The sequence below is a fragment of the Trachemys scripta genome, chromosome 1 (genome assembly GCF_013100865.1).
Source record: "Trachemys scripta elegans isolate TJP31775 chromosome 1, CAS_Tse_1.0, whole genome shotgun sequence".
Lineage (NCBI taxonomy): Eukaryota > Metazoa > Chordata > Testudines > Emydidae > Trachemys > Trachemys scripta.
In genome coordinates, this window is record NC_048298.1 from 95987011 (window position 1) to 96006555 (window position 19545).

At 43.5% G+C, this 19545-nt stretch overlaps 1 protein-coding gene across 1 annotated transcript in view; it reads right to left on the bottom strand.

The window, feature by feature from the left end:
* The window catches only part of RIC8B (RIC8 guanine nucleotide exchange factor B), a 55209-nt gene extending 37489 nt beyond the window's left edge, over positions 1 to 17720 (bottom strand). Inside the window, exons 1-2 of the mRNA XM_034778180.1 lie at positions 17532 to 17720; positions 12390 to 12437 (exon numbers count right to left, since the gene is read on the bottom strand). Coding sequence (XP_034634071.1) covers positions 12390 to 12437; positions 17532 to 17618 — 135 coding nt within the window. The 5' untranslated portion in view covers positions 17619 to 17720. The remainder of the gene's footprint in view (positions 1 to 12389; positions 12438 to 17531) is intronic.
* Between the last annotated feature and the right edge of the window lie 1825 nt (positions 17721 to 19545).

The window sequence follows — 19545 nt, forward strand, 5'->3', positions numbered from 1 at the left end:
ACAGTGTTGTAGGAGAGGTGGTCTCTGAGATAACCAAGTGTGGGCAATTCCCCCCCCCCTTTTGTTCTTTAATAGTGGTAGATGGAATCCCATGGATGAGAATAAATGGGCTGTAAAAAGAGGTGAACAGCAATTTCAGCAACTGTGGGGCTGGCAGAGCAAGTGTCTGGGTGTTAACAGGACATATTGGGGCATTGCTGAAAGATGGCAGAGTTAAGGTTGCATGGACAACCTTAACTGTGCATTTCCAGGCTTTCAGAAATTTGAGCTTTGCTCAACTCAATGTTCTGCAAGGAGAGACTACTAGCAACCTTATCTCTGCATTATCAGTTTGCCATTGAATTTCCTAGTTTATCAAATAGGAAAAATGTTAGTAGTCATTTAGGCAGTTGTACATATTATGTCGCACAATTTGAATACCAAGCCTGCTAGCCCACTCCCCACACATCAGCTAGGCTCCACTAGCTCTGCTTTAGCACATCTCCCAGCCATGCTGCTGATCCATTCAATGCGTTCCCTCTCCAACTTGCCCCTCACTACTGGCGTTTTCTGATCTATGCAAACTCAGTTTGATTTGTTGTAGCTAGTGTACAATCATGCTGAGAACAAAAAAACGTAATGAGCCACATGGGGATCGGGCTTTTTTGTTGTTCCCCTTAGTGAATCACTCTTTCCATTTGGATAATATCAGGAACTTGAAAAATATACTTTCCATTACTGCAATATACAAACCAGTAGCTGAACACGACTAGCCTATTGCGTAGAACAGTGTGACTATGGATGGTTCGCTGTTATAGGAACTAACTGGAATTTAAGGGTGAACAGCAAGAGTTTTGCTAAAAATAAGTATCTACTTCCAAAGTTTTCTAGGTTCTCTTATATTTGATGTACTTGCATTTTTGAGTTATGTCAAAGGGGCCTAAAGCATATAGAAGCACCCTTTTCAAATACACACATCTATATATTATTCTACTTTAATGCGAGATTAAAGAAAATAATTTGCCTCTACAACTACCTCACTCTGAACTGCATGCTGATCCTATTTTCCTGTACCAGAGCGCAGAGTATCAAAAATGCAGGACAATCCAGCAAAAAAAGTAGTAATTGAATGTGACCCTTAAGTAGTGTGTTTTTAAACCATCTTCACTTATCTTGCCTCTTATAAGCAATGCAGTTGGGACTGATCCTGCATTCTTTTGCACACCCTAAAGTCCACCAATTTCAATGGGAGTTCAGAGTGCCCAAGGAATGCAGTTTAGGGTCCTGGTAGGTTGTGTGAAAAACTCCCAAACTCAAACCTACCCATATGCCTTTGTTGAATTTGTAATCTAGATTATCAGTAACCTCAAGGGTCAGGTCTTCTGCTTTAAAGCTAAATTGATATTGGCTCAATCTTAAAGCTTTATGATTTTAATGCAGTATTGTGGAGGGAGAGAATTGGACTTGGGAGGGTGATGGAACATCCACCTGCTTTAAAAAAAATATTCTTAACAATTCTACACAGTTATATGGCTTTGTTTTTTTTAGAAAATGTCCATTTTAAAAAGGCCTCAAATAGTTAAATCATGGTCCACATTGTTTTTTGGAAAGGGCAGGGGGAGAGCAGTGATGGTGAGGAAATCAGTCACATCACAGGTTTGCTATGAAGTTTCATGTGCTTTATAGTATGAGAGCACTGGCAGCACCCGCATCTTTGGCCTCAGAGAATAAGATTATGTGCCAGAGCACATGATGTTCCCAGTCACTTGAATACATGGTAACTGGCAAGTCATTCTGCCTTCTCCTGGGCTGGCTTAAGTCTCTGTAGTTCATTGTGTCTTCTAACCAAGGTTTTTCATAGTTTTAAATTCTCAGTTGATTTTAATTAAACTCTCAGTAGGGGGTTGATGAGATGGGCAAGTTTTAATTTATTTAATACAATCTACTTTAGCAGCTGCTCAGAGGGCAGAATGTTAATGAGGTCAATAGGAGCTCCACACATAAAACAGATGCAAAACTAGGTCCCATAAAAAATAAATTTAAAGGGGGTGCGGTGGGGGACAGGCTAGTGAATTAAAAATAAAGATGAACAGTGAAATAAGTACAGTAGCCCTCATTCTATATATGCCCCCCCAGTTTTGCATTGACCATGCACAATGGATTATAGAATGTGTCAAAGAAAGAAGTTAGGAGTTTCTGGCAATCAACTAGGAGACAGCTAGGGATTTCAACACCGAGCAAGGTTGTTTGGGATTGCTGGATAAGTGGAATAGCTGGCTATTTCTGCTAAAATGATCAGCATTTTATGGCATTAGATTTAGGAGCGAAGCAACTATTGGGCTGAGTGAGAAAGGGTATGCTCTTTACATGTACTATTTCAAGCTCAGGGTATTCTCAAGATGTCAGTACTGCATTGGTTTCTTTTCAGTGCAAGTTATTTTCATAACACTGTCAAAAACGATACATGAAAGCTTAGATTCTAGAGCACAATTTTGTAACAGTGGCTAGCGTTCACAGCAAATTCTGTGGCTGCAGAGTCGCAGAATACAGAAGCCCCAACTTCTTGTTATTTTTAAAATGTTTAACAATCGTTTCATTTTATTTCTGTAAATCCACTTACACAGAGCATTATGTCTTAACTGTTGTGACAGCAGCTAATTCAGTCAGCATGAATTCTTCATGTACACCTATCTTTTTTTGTATTTTCTTGCATGTTTTCTCAATGGTGCCAGCTTCCATATATGTAAGTCAATCATAGTGTATATATAGAGCAGTGGCTCTCAGTCTTTCCAGACTACTGTACCCCTTTGCAGGAGTCTGATTTGTCCCGTGTATCTCAAGTTTCACCTCATTTAAAGACTACTTGCTTACAAAAATCAGACAAAAATACAAAAGTGTGATAGCCATTATTACTGAAAAATTGCTCACTCATTTTTACCATACAATTATAAAATAAATAAATTGGAATATAAATATTGTACTTACATTTCAGTGTTTAGTATACAGAGCAGTATAAACAAGTCATTGTCTGTATGAAATTATAGTTTGTACTGACTTCGCTAAAGCTTTTTATGTAGTCTGTTGTAAAACTAGGCAAATATATAGATGAGTTGATGTACCCCCTGGAAGACCTCTGCATACCCCTGAGGTACACATACCCCTGGTTGAGAACCACTGATATAGAGATACAGTATTCTAGATTTCTTGAGAGCTTTGAGAATTAACGACATTCTGAGTTAAACTAAAAGTCCAATTGGTTCTGAAACAGAAGATGCTGAACAGAATAGAACTGCTGAGCTGTTGGTGAAGTTAGTAGATTCATGCGAGTGTGTGGTTAGAGGGGATTGTGGTAACAGGTAGTTGGCAGGTGCTAGTGGCACATTTACAGCCCCAAACCACACTGACATGATGGTTCTTCCCCACCGTGCTTGCAGCGACCCACCCCTGCCCCCCAGACAGCAGAGAGGGCAAGACTCTTCAGGGACCTGGGGACCTGACAGGCCATATGAGGCTGGCACACAAAGGACACAGAGGAAGGGGAGGTACCACTGTCTGGAGGTAGTGCAGGAAATAGTTCTAACAAAGTAGGGGGAGCCTAGAGATGGGGAAGAAAGAAAAAAAAATCTAGAATTAAAAAACAGAGTCATAAAATGGTCATTTTACCATGGAGTGAACAACAGCAAGGGTTAAGGAAGCACAGGGGTTATGGTTTAAAGAGGTGTGGGGGGGGGTTGTTTATTTACAAATGTGATAATTATGTGGAAAAAATTAAGTGCTACTAAACCATCGCATACAAGAGTCAACTGATAAGGCGCAAAAAGGTAAAGCAGAGGAAGAGAGAAATCCATGGTTAGAGAAACAATGCTACCAAAGTTTAAACAGCTGATCATAAAGGAGTCAAGAGAAAAATAGAAATTACTCCCCTGATGAAGTTTTGGGACCACAAGAAACTAAACTTATTGGAGTGCTTTTTGCATTTGGCTGCTGCTCCTTGATTATTTAAGCTCATTTTTTCCCCCTTTTAATATAAACAGTTTTCCTTACTATCTTGGACGAATTTACTTCCTCTGTTACAGCAAAAGTATTGTTAAGCTTATAAACTACTTCTGGCTGTGAAAAGTCACTTGATAGAGAAATATGACAACATATTAGGAGACCACAGCTCTAGCCACAAAAATGCTGCCATTTTCCCAACTTTAAAAAAATGTCACTGTTGACAGAAAACAGATTGCTACCTCATGAGGGGGTTCCAGGTCCACTACAAGTTAAGAATAACATTAGGTTATCAGGCTGGTTATTTGTTTTACTGAAATATTCAATAGAATGATTCTACAATTCCAGCCTGATTCAGTTCACTGCTCCACACAAGAAAAACATGGTTCAGTAAGAGACAGCAGGCCTAGGTTCTGCAGCCACTAGGAGACTGTAAAGTCATACTCTGGCTGGAGGGTCCTATTTTAAGTTCAGTTATGCTTACAAAGCTTTTTTTTTTTTTTTTTTTTTAAATTGAGAGGTGTGGCATTACCTCAGGGTCTGATCATCCTTTAAGCAGACATTGTAAGAGCCCTATAGATATGCTTTATTTTTTTATTTCCATTCACAACAGGCATGTGTAATTCTGCAATATCAGTATGCACTGAGTACACTGCGTGAGATGAAATCAAGTGCCCCTAGCTCCCAAGAAGTACTATAAGATAGCGATATACACCAGAGTGCAGTAATGATTCGATTTTAAAGAGTTAATAAAACCAAATTCTTGACTGAGATGAGTCCCATGTTTCTATGCCATCCTTGTTTGATAGTCAAATTTTTTTTTTTTTACAACGAAATAAAATATAGTGTGCGCTTGGGATGATTTCAAGAAAGAAAAAGGCAAGAAAAACAGCTGAAAACTTTAAAAATCAAGTTCTGTATCATGTTTCTATTAATTTTTTTAAACAGATGGACCCCACTGTGGAAAAAATGGTAAATGTGTACATATAGTATTTCCAAATCTCTCAACTGATTTTTATCCACTTGTCATACAATGCACCTTCAACAGCTTAGCCAATGAAAACGCAGTGCCCATCCTGCAGGTCACCTTTTAAACTCTGCATACAAAAGAAAGAAAATATATACAAATAAAGGGTCCAATCCTGCCAAGCCTTCCTCAAGAGTAATCATTTAGCGTAAGGACTACTCACAAGACTTTGTAGGACAAGTCCAAAGAGCACAAAACATTAAGGCAATTTATGATTTTTTCAGTTTAAGTTAATGGCCACAACTGAAAGAAGTGAGTGCATGTTTTCCAAGGAAACTTTGCTCCTAGAAGCCTAGTTCATACTGTCTCCAATCATGTGCACACACATCTAGACTGAAGAGAGAAAGGATTCATGGAGATAGCAAAAATACTTCCAATACATACCAAGAAATTTGCATATTAATCAATGACCCCCATCATGCCTCCCTATGGCCATGTTTAAAACATTAAGGGCTTATCTATGCTTCCTGCTAAATCGGCACTGCTGTGATCAATGCAGCGGCGTTGATTTAGTGAGTCTGGTGAAACAAGCTAAGTTGATGGCAAACCATTCGCCCATAGAAGTGTTCTCCACCTTCCCAAGAGGCAGAAGGTAAGTCAGCGTGAGAGCATCTCCTGACGACATAGTGCGGTATAGATACCCTGTAAGTTGACCTAAGTTATGTCGATTTCAGTTATGTAACTTAGGTCGACTTACAGCATTAGTGTAGACCAGCCCTAAATTTAAAGATTATGCTCCCCTCAAAAGCTTTCAAGACCTTGTCTGTTAAGAGGATTCAAAGATGGTTCTCTGATAGAAAATCAGAAATAATGGTCCTGAGTAAACACCATTTTGCTTAAAGCAGTGTAGTAGTAAGGAGAATAGACTGAAAAAAATTGCTGTAAAGCACTCAGACAACCCTGCAGCATATAGCATGATGCCAACAAAGCACATTAAAAACTTAGACATGATCCAGTTACAGACACTTCTAAAGTTATGAGAGGAACAGTTGGATAATCAATTCAAATAACTGCAGGTATGTTTGTATTTTGGTGACAAGAACATTGATGCTTGTATTTGAATATGCAAATACACTTAATCCCTTCCACAGAACTACAGGTTACAGTGTCAAATCCATGCAGTGCTACCACAAGTTATAAAGAATATCTGAATCCTTACAATTTAGGAGTTTTTAGATGAACAGCTGGAAACAAGTTTCACAGTTTATAGGAAGGGTGTTGAATAAGATGTCAAGAATGAAGGAAGATAAGACACCACCAGAAAATTACTGAGAGCGTGGAACAGAAGCCAAGTCAACAGGAAGAGAATTAGAGAACTAATATATACAGGGACTTGTGTATTATTTAAAGTTCTTTATTTTTAGTTGGGTTTATATAGAGGCCCAGAATGTCAGTGTACATAGTAGTCACATAAATATATTTAAAACATTTTCAATAGAACTATGTTATTTATTCATAGATATGCCAAGTCATCTTAGCCATTTTGTTTTTGTTGGATTTTGATTTATAGAATTTAGAACTATGATTAAGATTGGAATATATATTAACAACTTTGATAGTTAGAAACTAACATCTTCAGGTACCATATCTAGTTTTAAGTGGAAGTATATTGGATATTAAACCCACTGTACCCTCAAACATTCCCATATATTGATACTAAATACTTTTTTCTAGCTTTTGTGTGTTGGATAAATTCACATATTGCCTTTGAATCCATTTCTGCGCTTGACTCATGAAGACAGGATTGTTCTTGTATAAGTGGTCTAGCTCAGTGGTTCTCAAACTGTGGATCGGGGCCCCATTTTAATGGGTTCGCCAGGGCTGGCATTAGACTTGCTGGGTCCTAGGGCTGAAGCCCAAGCCCAATCCCCACCGCCCAGGGCCGAAGCCAGAGGGCTTTGGCCCTGGGTGGTGGGCCTCAGGTTATAGGCCCCCTGCCTGGGGCTGAAGCCCTTGGGCTTCAACTTTGGCTCCCCAGGCTGGGCGGTGGGGCTCAGGCTTCAGTCCCCCGCTCCTGGGTTCATGTAGTAATTTCTCTTGTCAGAAGGGGGTCACAATGCAATGAAGTTTGAGAACCCCTGATCTAGATAATCCTAATTTTCTTGAATGTTCTTGTTCTTCAAATAACTGCACATGGCAACTGGTTCTTTGAATAACTACACCCACTTATGGTGTCCACATTCCCCAGAATAGCAGTTCAGAATGTTTTCTCTAGCAATGCCCAATAGGGGTCATGCATGTGCTCCCACCATGCCCCCTCACCCCGTCCCCAGGGAATAAAGGGTACAGCAACCTCAACCTCCATTTAGTTCCTTCGAACTGCTTTAGGTAATGAGTTGGAACAACAGTGTCCATCTGTATTATTCTTGTTACTGAGTATTTAGGCCGGAAGTTAACAGTTTGTTTATAGTTGGTTACTTTTTACTGTTTCAGTTAGCGGCAGATCGGGGGGGGGGGAGAGAGGGAAGAGTGCAGCTTTCGGTAGAGCCTAAATTCCCAGGTTTTAAGTCATGCCAATCCTGGGGAGTGGGGGCGGGGGAGAAGGAAATATTCCTCTCACTGATACCCAGACAATAAGGCATATGTCATGGCTGAGGAACTCCCAGTTATCCCAGATAACTGTACCATTTGCACACCCATCAAGAAGTGGGCACAAAGGGAGAAGCAATCTAGACTGAAGCTTTTTCCTCATGGGAGGGGGAGGGGGGGGAAGAGAACGACCCCAGATAAACATGAAAGCTATGTTGGGCTCTGACCATAGACAAAAGCTTCTTCCTTCCTGAGACAGTCTTCCAACTGTCCTATCAGAGTTGTGACACTAAACTCAGGGGCCAGGAAACAGGCAAACTCAGGAAGATCCATCAAAACAGTCCTGCTTTTAAGGACTGAATAGTTCTGACTCAACATCAGCTCCAGTGCCAACTGCAGAGAGGAGCTTTAATCAGCTGTTCTCAAACTTCATTGCACCACAACCCCTTTCTGACAGCAAAAATTACTACACGACCCTGGGCGGGGGGAGGGAAGACACTAAAACCTGAGCCCTGCCACCCTGAGCCCAAAACCAGAGTCCTGCTGCCCCGGGCAGAAGGGGCTGAAGCCCAAGGGCTTCAGCCCCAGGAGAGGGGGCTGTAACTTGAGCCCTGCTGCCCAAGGCAGAAACCAAAGCCTTGGCCCTGCAGCCCAGGGGTGAAGCCCTCAGGCTTTGGCTTTAGCCTCGGACCCCAGCAAGTTTAACGCCAGCCCTGGCAACCTCACTGAAACAAGGCTGCGACCCACTTTGGGGTCCTGACCCACAGTTTGAGACCAGCTGAGCTTTTCAAAGAAGGCATTATTACCTGTGCCTTGTATGAGGTGGAGTTTTCAAAAGGAACTGCTACTACCCACGGGAAAGGAGTGGGACTGGAATCCTAAGTACTACGCCACAGCAGGGAGCCAATGCAGATGTCTACCTCCTCCACAAAAAGAGCTCAAGGGAAGAGGAGTTCTAAATGTCATCTAAACTTACTCCTCTGTCACCAACTGCATCAGCACCATCCCGCTTGGCATTGGAGTGCTCAAGACAATTCTCTGCTGTGCCTCCTCTGTTGGCACTGTCAACTTCAGTCAAGTCCCACTCTGCATCAAAGGTTTCAGCTACTGAGGGATATTCAGTGAGGGAAGAGACATCTGCAACATCCTCAGTGAAGAGGTCTTTTACAAATAACTTTGCAGCTCCAAGTAATTCTTTGTGTCTTTTCACCAAACCTCAGGGTCACTTCAGAATCTGAATCACCAATCTTGCAGATTTCCCTGGTGCAAGTACCTTCCACATCTCCTCCACAAAAAGCAACAAGGGTACCAGTTACGAAAACTTCTTTGAAACACTTCAATAAAATTAAGGACACAAGTCCCACTTTTATCTTTCAGCCTCCTGTCATGGTTCCTGCATCAGAGTTTTCTTCAACCAAAGACACCAAATCCTCGCAGCCTCTGATAGGAGTCTTCCGTTAAAAAGAAATATCAGCGGAGAGAAAATAATAATGAGAAGAAGCTTCCTATTACATCTAAGGATGATCATTCTCACTATGCTCCTTGGTTTCCTCTGAACTGGCCAGATCTCTTTCCCATATGGCCTCAATACTCGTAATTTCAGGAGCAAGTTCTCCCACAATATACCAGATCTATTTGTGACTCACAGTTTGCAGACTCTCAATTCTAATAATTTTCCTTGTCTAGTTCAAGACGCAAAGGAACAACAAATTTTAAGTGATGATGAAATACCTGCTCATCAGGACAATCATTCTTGCCTGATGAAATCATTGCACAGGCTACTCCACTTTCAGCTGATTTTAAAACTTTTCAGGAATTACTGAAGCATATAGTTTCAGAGTAGCAGCCGTGTTAGTCTGTATTCACAAAAAGAACAGGAGCTCCGGGTACTTGAACCGCTCCATGTCGATGAGGAAGGTGGAGACTGTAGTGAAGGTGGAGAGGAAGCAGAGCACGGACCACAGGCCGATCCAGAAGGTGGTGAAGGCGCGCTCGTCCGGGAAGTAGGGGTTGTAGAGCGGGTGGCACTTCCTGGACACCATGGGCACCCAGCACTGGCAGCCCGGCTCGCGAATTTGTTAGGCTGTAAGGTACCACAAGTACTCCTGTTCTTGAAGCATATAATGTACACACACACACAGTTCATTTGGATATAGTTCAGGAAAAAGCATATAAACTATTTGATATTCTACAATCAGCAGCCCAAGTCAAAGTTGCAACACCTATAATGAAGGGATATAGGATTCACCAAAAGATATCTGGGCTGCCCATGCCTCCATTCAGCTACTTTCACCACTTCATGGTGGCGATAGATATCAGATGCCATTCAGAAGATTTGAGTATTTTTATACTCATCTGGCACCATCATCGCTGGTTGTTGCTACAGACAATAAGAGAGCAACACACTCTGGAAAATCTACTCCTAAGGAGGAAAAAAAACAAACAAACACACACTCAAGAAACTACATTTTTTCAGAAAGAAAGTGTATTCAACATCTTTACAAGTCAGGATAGCAAGTTATCAAGACATGACAGCTGCAATTGGATAGACTCAGATTTTAAGGACAAATTATCCTCAGAGTGTAGAGATTAATTTAAAGCTATTTCTTGAGAAGGACAGTTTATTGCTAAAACTTTTCAGACTGCATTAGATGCTGCCTATTCTGGTGCTCGTTCAACAGTTACAGGTATTGTAATACAACATTCGTCATGGTATCTGCCTTAGTTTTACCAAAAGAAGTTCAACCAGCAATTGAAGACTTGCTATTCAAATTGTCAGAATCTGTTCAGTTCAGTTATAACATTGATGGAGCTGCAGGTTTTTGCCTGGAACTGGAGCACAGCTTCAAAGCCCATTTTATAGAATTTCAAAAACAAGGAATTTTGTCCTCAGTCTTCTATCTCCAGATATAGGAAAGCTCAATATTCTTTTTTCATATTCTCAACACCAGAGGCCTTCTGACCAATTTAAAGAAAGATCTACATATTAAAAAGAAGTCAGCTTAATTACTCTCTTCTGTACTACTCAGTGGATCAGGCACAGAGACATCAGATTTGATGCAATGGTCAAGGATCTTGTACTAATCTACAAAGATCTATGCCCCTTTTATGTCACACTCTGATTCCTGTCTATCTTTTTTCCTGCAGGCTTGGATGCCATTCACCACAGATCGATGGGTCCTTCAAGGAGGCAAGGATTGCTATGCCATTCAATTTCAAACCTTTTCTTCCTTCCTGTCCCTCTTCCCAGTTCCTTTTCAGGGACTAGTCTCATGAGAATGCCACATGCCAGCAGAAAGATGACCTCATCAAGTTAGGAGCATTAGAATTAGTACATCAGAAGGGCTTCTATTTTCTTTATTTTCTCATACTCCCCCCCCCAAAAAAGGTGGCTGGCATTCAGTTTTAGATCTCAGGAACTTTAAATATATTCAACACACCAAGTTCTGCATGGTAACTCTCGCTTCAATTATCCCAGCACTAGATACCATGGATTAGTTCATTACCCTCAACTTACAGGACATTTATTTTGATGTGCAAGTGCACTCACAAATGCCAAGTTTTATGGCTCTGGGGAGTTGTTATCCATTCTGGCACTTCCTTTCAGAATGTCATTGACACTGCGGGTGTTTATGAAGCGCCTACCAGGGCTAGCAGCTCATTTATGCATACAAGCATTGCACATTTACTTTTATCTGGACAACTGGCTTGTAAAGGGGAAGTCACAAATGCAAGTCATAGCAGCGGCAAGCAAAGTGATTAATTTATTTTCATCCCTGGGTTTGGGGATCAACATGAAGTGAAATCTGGATCTGTCCCGATCTATAGGAGAACTCTGATGAATTCTAGATTGAGTAGCAGTGAGAGCATTCTTTCTACTGAACATATTTCAAATAAAAAAATTGTATCCTTCACATCTGTACTTACTCTTTGCCTACAATGAGAAAGTTTCAAACTTTTAGGCCATATGGATTCATATACATTTGTAAGCCCATTCGCCAGATTGTGTGTGTCAGACCACTTCAAGCATGCAACAAGTCGACTTAGAAACCAATACTCCATGATTTGTCATTAAAAGTACTGATTCCATATCAAATCCTGGAGCCTTGATGGAATGATAGATGACAAAGGGAAATGTATGTGTGGGAATTCCATTTGCTTCTCCAGTCATGTCTGAAGCTCTGGTAACTGATTTATCCAAAATAGGCTGAGATGCACATATTACTTGTGTCCTCAGGTCATGTCTAGAATCTGTGATTCACATAAACATACTAGAATTGAGAGCAGTGAGATTAGCTTGCAAATCTTTCTGCTTGTCATCAAGGACTCTTCAATCCAAGTTCTCATGGACAATTTTACAGTCACATATTATACAGACAGAGGTTGAGATCAGACCATCTTTTTCAAGAAGACACAAAACTTTCAGAATGGTGTATTCAGAAGCACATCAGTGACAGCTCTTCACTTCCTGGGAGAGAAAAATGGTATTGTGTACTCACTAAGTAGGCAAATGTCTTGTTTGACGAATGGGAAATGAAAAATTTTCTACTAACCCAAATCTTTCAAGAATGGGGAATTCCATTTGCTTCTACCTGCTCGGTTGAGTTAGTGGTCCCTTCATTTATTTTTCCTAATTAGAACCTCCAACAAGATTACTTGGCTCTTTTGTTATTTTTCTTTATCAGGTCTTCTGGAACTATTTTTCCCCGAAAGCACAGTGAGGCAAAACATGCATGTCATAAGCATGACAGACTACAGCCGGTTGTGTCACCTCCGTGGTAGCGGACTGTAAACAACACAGAGCAGAGGAAAGACTGCCTGAAAGGGGGCATGCACAAGTAGAAAGGTTTGTTTTGCTTACCTTTCTTTTCTCCTCATCTGCAGGATCAAATTTGAAAGTGGCCCTATTCTGGAGAAAGAAATAAGTTAAATGTAAAATTGCCATAATCTCATTAGAACCAATTTCACAGTTTTAACATGAATCTCAATTGATAGGGTGCAAAGGGACTTTCTTGAATCATGTAATCTAACCCACTGCATCCAACTGTGAGACTACAGTAAGCTTGCAATAAGTGCATCTAAATTGTTCCCCAATTACCCTCTATAGTTGTCGTATGAGCCTGGATCCAGGAGCTATGTAGTTCTAACCTTTACTCCCTTTGTGGTCATGGCCAAGTCATTTAGGGCTAAAGACTGACCCCATTGAAATCAGGGGTATTTTTGTCACAAACTTCAATGAGCAGTGGAATCAGGCCAGCGAGGTAACTGCAGTTTCCCTTGTGTGTAAGTAGGTATTATCTCCATCTTTTCACCTTATTCAGGTGTTGAGGATTAGTTACATGTGTAAAACAGCAAGGCTATCTAGTTACTCAGGCTTTACAAACTAAGTGGTGCATCTCATTTGTAGGTTGGGAAATTTTGCTTTAGGCAGACTTTCCAGGTTTGGGGTATTTTTAAAATAATTCATCCAGAAAATGCTGATTCAAATAAAAGTGAGTACAGTACAAGATCTGTTGACATATTTCTTCAATTTCTAATTTTTACTGGTTGTCTAAATGCATTACCTAGTGTTCTTTCATTATGGGTACAATTAAGTGTGAGGAAGGTGTGGTCTAAGAACTTGAGCTAGTGATGGACGTTAGTTCTATTTTAGAATATTCTGAACTGTATTAATAATTAATCAGCACTCAAGTGGCAAAAAATATTGTTAGAAAAAAATTCTTAACTTGAGAACACCAATTAGTTATTTTAACAATATTTGGTCTTTAAGAATGCTAAAGAGAGATAGAAAGCAATAGAGTGCAAGACTCTTGCAAAGCTATGTAATTTTATCTAATGAAGTGAACATTGAATCTTTACTATCTCTGTCCTTTAACACTGTAAGAGGAAAAAATGACAAGCTGCTACCTTTCATATAAATGATCCAAAGGACAAGCATGACTGCTTTACATGGCTTATCTACAGGCACTCTCCCTTGCATGGCACCAAGAATGCACCTATGTTGGCAAAAACAAACGTCTAACTCACTATCAAAAGTTATCAGCATCAGTCTCTTCAAGAACAACATGCTCTCAAGGTCAAATTATGATTCTTTTAATTCCCCTCACATCAGACCTGCCCAACAATGCAAGAAGTGGTAGCTGTTTTTAACTACACTTAATGGTCATGAAGGTACCAGCAGAAGGTCTCTGGGTAGAAAGAAGCAGAGGACAGGCTTTGGATATGTCTTTAGGAAACAAAATCTGGCTCAGTATTAAGTGGGACTCCCCCAAGTAGAACATCTATTAGAGCTAGATGGGAAGAGTTCACAAACAAAGATCACCTCCTCATCACAGATGTCTGAGTGAAAGAAAGGGGCCCAGACCTTGGCAGCATCTTTTTATTAATACGACACCTTGAAAAGACTAGAGAAACCTTCAATGGGGGTAAGGTATCTTTGAGCAAGAGAGAAAACACGCATTTGGTGCGCCCACTGCAGATGAGGCCAGGGAGTGGAAAGAGAAGGAATGAGCATCTAAATAAATGCTCTTTTAAACAGCCATCTGCAACCACCAAGAAACAGCTCTTAAAAGTTAGACACACACAGAACTGGGTCCTTCTATTAAAGAAATAACTTATCTCCCTACAAAAGTTTGCTGCTGCTTTTAGAATCTGCTGGGTTTTCTTTTCTTAAAAATTAAAGAAGCATGCCTAGAGTAATAGGTGGTTTTCTCATGTGCCTTAAGAAATCTAGCTATCAGTTTGTAATGGCACCTGACAGATTTAGAGTTCAAAATAAACCTTTAACTGCATCCAAAAGCATGCTAGAAGATACAGCTGTTCTCCAAAGCCTGAAGTAGCAGTGTTCTGATGGAATAAGGAATTAGGCACCTACTTTCTATGTCAAATGATCTTCAAAGACTGGCAACCCGAGGTGGTGTAGTCTACCCTCACAGACTGGCCAGGAGTTTCCCGGAATCGGCCTCGATCTCCCAGTGGGTATTGAAAGCAATCTGGGAGATTTTAATAGGCCACTAAAAGTCCGGTTGGTGGCACAGCGGGGCTAAGGCAGGCTCCCTATCTGCCCTGCTCCATATGGCTCCTGGAAGCAACCAGCACATCCCTCTGGCTCCTAGGCACAGAGGTGGCCAGAGGGGTTTCTGAGTGCTGCTCCTGCCCCATGCACTGACTCCAAAACTCCCATTGGCTGAGCTTCCCGGCCAATGGGAGCTGCGGGGGCAGTACCTGCAGGCAGGGGCAGTGCACAGAGCCGCCCCTAAGCCTGACCAAACGCTTCTGGGAGCCACCTGGGTGCTGCCCAGCCGCAGCCCGCACCCCAACTCCTTGCCCCAGCCCTGAGCCACCTCCCGCACCCAAACTCCCTCTCAAAGCCCACATTCCGCACACCCTCCTGCACCCCAACTCCCTGTCCCAGGCTCAGCGCAGAGCCCCCTCCCACACTCTAAACCCCTCAGCCCCACCCCTTGCACTCCCTCTTGAACCCCGACCCCCTGCCTCAGCCCAATGAAAAACGGGGCCGGGGGGGAGGGAGAGATGTAGTGAGCAGGGGGCCGGGCCTCAGAGAAAGTGAGGTTCAAGGCTGTCTGGGTTTGTGTGATTAGACAGGTTGACAATCTTACACAACAACAACAATCTAGACATCGTGAACTCCACATCAGACAAAAATGGAACCAATCATCTAGCCCAGTGGTTCTCAAACTGTGGGTCGGGACCCCAAAGCGGGTCACAACTCCGTTTTAATGGGGTTGCCAGAGCTGGCATTAGACTTGCTGGGGCCTGGGGCCAAAGCCAAAGCCCCACCGCCCCAGGGCCAAATCCCAAGCCCGAGGGCTTCATCCCTGGATGGCAAGTCTCAGGTTACAGCTTCCCCCTGCCTGGGGCTGAAGCCCTTGGGCTTCAACTTTGCTCTCCCCCCCCTCACCCTCTAAGGCAGAAGGACTCAGGCTTTGGCTTCCCCACCCCGCCCCCACGAGGCAGCAGGGTTCAGGCTTCAGTCCCCACTCCTGGGGTTGTGTAGTAATTTTTGTTGCCAGAAGGGGGTCACGGTGCAATGAAGTTTCAGAACAACTGATCTAGCCCAACAAGTGAAAAACTACACTTCTGGCTCTCATGCTACTAGGGAATCCAAAAATATCCTCAAACCCCTTGACTTCACATAGGCATACCCCTGTGGTAATGGAAGCAGACATGCCCTTTGCCACCACTCACTACATGCTTCTTGCCAGCATCTTCAGCTCAGCCTTTTCTGAACTGAGCTTCAGCAGGCTTTCTTGCACACTCATGCCCTTACCTTGGCCAGGTACACAAGCAAATTAAATAAGCTATGCCTCCTGAATTTTATGAAAGAGACAGAGCTCCTTGTTCACATACTGACAGCAGTCACAGACCACTTGGTCTCCACATCACCTAGTGGGGCCTCACATATACACCAAGCAGGATGAGCAACAAGAGAACCCTATCCAAGAGTGTCCTTCAGGTGGATGAGAAGTTACCCAACATCATATTCCAGGAGAAAGGAATGGAATGACTCAAGCGCAATCCCATCCACTCCCTCACCAACTCTGCAGTCATTATCAAAACCTTGCAGTCACTGGTACTATAGGCTGATGGCAAAGCTAAAAAAATCATTATGGTACTCTTATTTCTGAACATGGCTGTTATTTTGTGAGGCATAAATAATGAGGACATTACAGGGAAGGTTAAAAGTCATACAGAATTCATACAGCGCATGGTGATTTATAGCCTAGGCAAGGTGATGAGACATTCATGTCAGAGTATTTTACATTAGGATAATGCTTAAAGGTCCCAATCAAGATCAGGGCCCCTTCATGCTAGACACTGAATAAACATGGCATACCCTAAGGAATGACAAATGGGGAGGGGGGGGGGGGAAGAAGCTATCAATCACCATACACTTGTAAATATTAACCTGCCCTGAAATCGCCTCATTACTGATCCCTCACAAAATAAAATCCCCACTCACAAATAAGAATACCATGATTTTTTTCAGCTCTGCCATCAGCCTGTGGTACCAGTAACTACATGGTTTTGATTGGAGTGGGGAGAGAGGGTAATAAAGATCTTGTGGTTGATTTGATTTCTTGCATGGGTGTCATATAGATACACACATACATACACACATACTTGGAAAACAAGAGAGAGTGTGTATGAGCGTGTGTAAGTCACATAAGCATTGTGTAATTAAATATCCTCCCATGTGGAACTAAGCGGTATTTGTGGTAGAGAAGGTGGAAGGCACATGGAATGAGAAATCAGAGCAGTAGAGACTGGGTGAAGAAGCAAAGGGGGTTATTTAAGGGAGGTGTATTTGGGGATCACTTAAGAAAGATAACCAGTGTTTGTTAATTTGTGGAAATTTACGAGGTTAAAAAAAAGGGGGGGGGGGGGGGGGGGGGGTTTAGAGGCAGTAACTAGGAGCATTCCAGCAAAGAACAATGATTACGGGAGGAAACAGGAAAGAATGGGACTATACTAAGGGATCTGAGGCAGGAACAGGGGTGCACAAGGGAAGGGGGAATCAGGAAGCGGGGGTTAAAAGGGGCGCAGGAGTAAGGAGGGGTTTTTCAGAGATAACAGGTGTCCGTGACCAATGGCGGGGCGTCACTTGGAGTCACGAAGCGGGCAGTTCAGGGAGTAACGGGGGCCGCGGGGGGTTATGCGGTGCACGGAGAGCAGTCCCGCGTGGCGGGGTCAGTGGGAGAGTTTTACGAGGGTAAATCTGAGGGGGGGGGGCTGGCGAGGGGTAGGGCGGGGGGGGGGGGGGTAAGTGCGGTTATAACACGGGGCGGCGAGGGAAGCGGGCGGGTCAGGGCAGAGGAGGCTACTGGCAGCGCTGTGCCCAAGGAGCTGGAAACGGGGATGACAGTTACACTGAGTCGCGAGGGGGTGTTACGGGGGGGGTTATACCGAGGGCCGGGGCTGTGGCGACGGTGGGTTATATCGAGGCCTGGGAGGGGGGCTGCCCGGTGGGGGGGGGCGTTACCTTCTCGTTGTACCGGCCCAGGACCCGCTCGAGGCCCTCGGCCCCGCCGCGCCCCCTCACGGCCTCCAGCGCCGTCTCCAACTCCATGCCTGCGGGGCGCTCCCGAGCCGCGGGCACCACAGCCGCAGCTCCTCCGCCAGCGGCAGCCAACACCCACCCAGCTGCTCCCCGACCTTCCACCCTTCACCGCCAATGACGCCACGTTTGCCCTGGAAACCAACGGCCTGGCCCCGCCCTGCCCCATCTGGGTAGGCGGGGCGAAGAGGCGAAGGGAGAGTTCGGTCGCTATTGGCTAGAGCGGGTTGGGGCAGGCGGGCTCTTGCCCATTTAGTCGTTCCTATTGGCTGCGCTGTATTTCCCTCCGCAATTCGGGGCAGAAGCCCCAGATGCCCCCTCAGGCAAGGCTGAGGCTGGCGGAGACTGCATTTCCCAGCGTACAGTGCGTCAGCAAAACGGCCATGCATGGCGGGACCTGCCGCCTATTCGTGATGTGTTGCATGCTGGGAGTTGTAGTCCGTACGGGCAATGCCTGTGGAGGTATTAGCGGGGGCCGGAAGGCGGAGAAACTTCAATTATCACAGTCTCCACTGGAGCATTGATGTGCTGTGTGTGTGAATGTGTGTGCTTTGTCCCCCACTCCTTCGTGCCTCAGTTTCCCCAGCTGCCCGATAGCCATCGTGGTGACTAATACAACGAATAACAACATGCAGGGCTGGCTCCAGGCACCAGCTTGTCAAGCAGGTGCTTGGGGCGGCCACTCTGGAGAGGGGCGGCACATCCAACTATTCGGCAGCAATTCAGCAGACGGTCCCTCCCTCCCGGTTGGAGCGAAGGACCTTCCGCCGAATTGCCGCCACAGATTGCGATCGCGTTTTTTTTTTATTTTGGCTGCTTGGGGCGGCCAAAACCCTGGAACCGGCCCTGACAACATGTGTTCGCTCCGGCCGCAGGCTCTGTACCATTTATGTCCTTTTGCAGGAGGCTGCAAATACGGGTCCCACTAGGGGGGTTACCACTTGGGCAAGTATGCACACCACACAATTGGACTGAGTCTTTGAATTCTGTGGCGCACTCTACACCAGTGACTCTCAACCTTTCCAGACTACTGTACCCCTTTCAGGAGTCTGATGTGTTCTGCATACCCTAAAGTTACACCTCACTTAAAAACTACTTGCTTACAAAATCAGACATAAAAACACAAAAGTGTCACAGCACACTATTATTGAAAAATTGCATACTTTCTCATTTTTTACCATAGAATTATAAAATAAATCAATTGGAATGTAAATATTGTACTTACATTTCAGTGTATAGTACATAGAGCAGTATAAACAAGTCATCGTCTGTATGAAATTTTAGTATGTACTGACTTCACAAGTGCTTTTTATGTAGCCTGTTGTAAAACTAGGCAAATATCTAGATGAGTTCATGTACCCTCTGGAAGGCCTCTGCGTATTCCTAGGGGTACACATACCCCTGGTTGAGAACCACAGCTCTACAGTAAGAAAACAAAGCAGTATCACTGTCAGTGAATGATAAGCCTGATACCCGTGGTGTTACCATCTCTTGTGACGATCAAGAGTTCAGTATAGTTGGTGTTTTTTCCTCAAGTCCCACCTCCTGGACTGATATTATTACGTGAGAATCTTAGCTTCCATTTAGAAACAAAAATTACACTTTCCTTCTCAAGTGACAACACGGTTGGCTCTCCAAAATTGCCTATGCACAGTAAATCCTTTTGCAGATAGATTAATGATGTGAGTTTATAATGGCCTGACTAGCATTAGTGTCCATGGAATGGTAGCATGTCACAACCAGCAGCTCCCTCCTCCACTCCCCTGCCCACTATTTCACGTGCTGCATTAAAAGAGCAAGAGGTCAATCTGATATCAACAAGAGTTATGGGTGCACATAAAATGCAGGATGAGCTCTCAAAACATAAGGGTAGAGATCTTGTGTTCCTATATTTTTTTGTGAAGCATTATACACATCTATAGGTTTACAGCAATAAAAA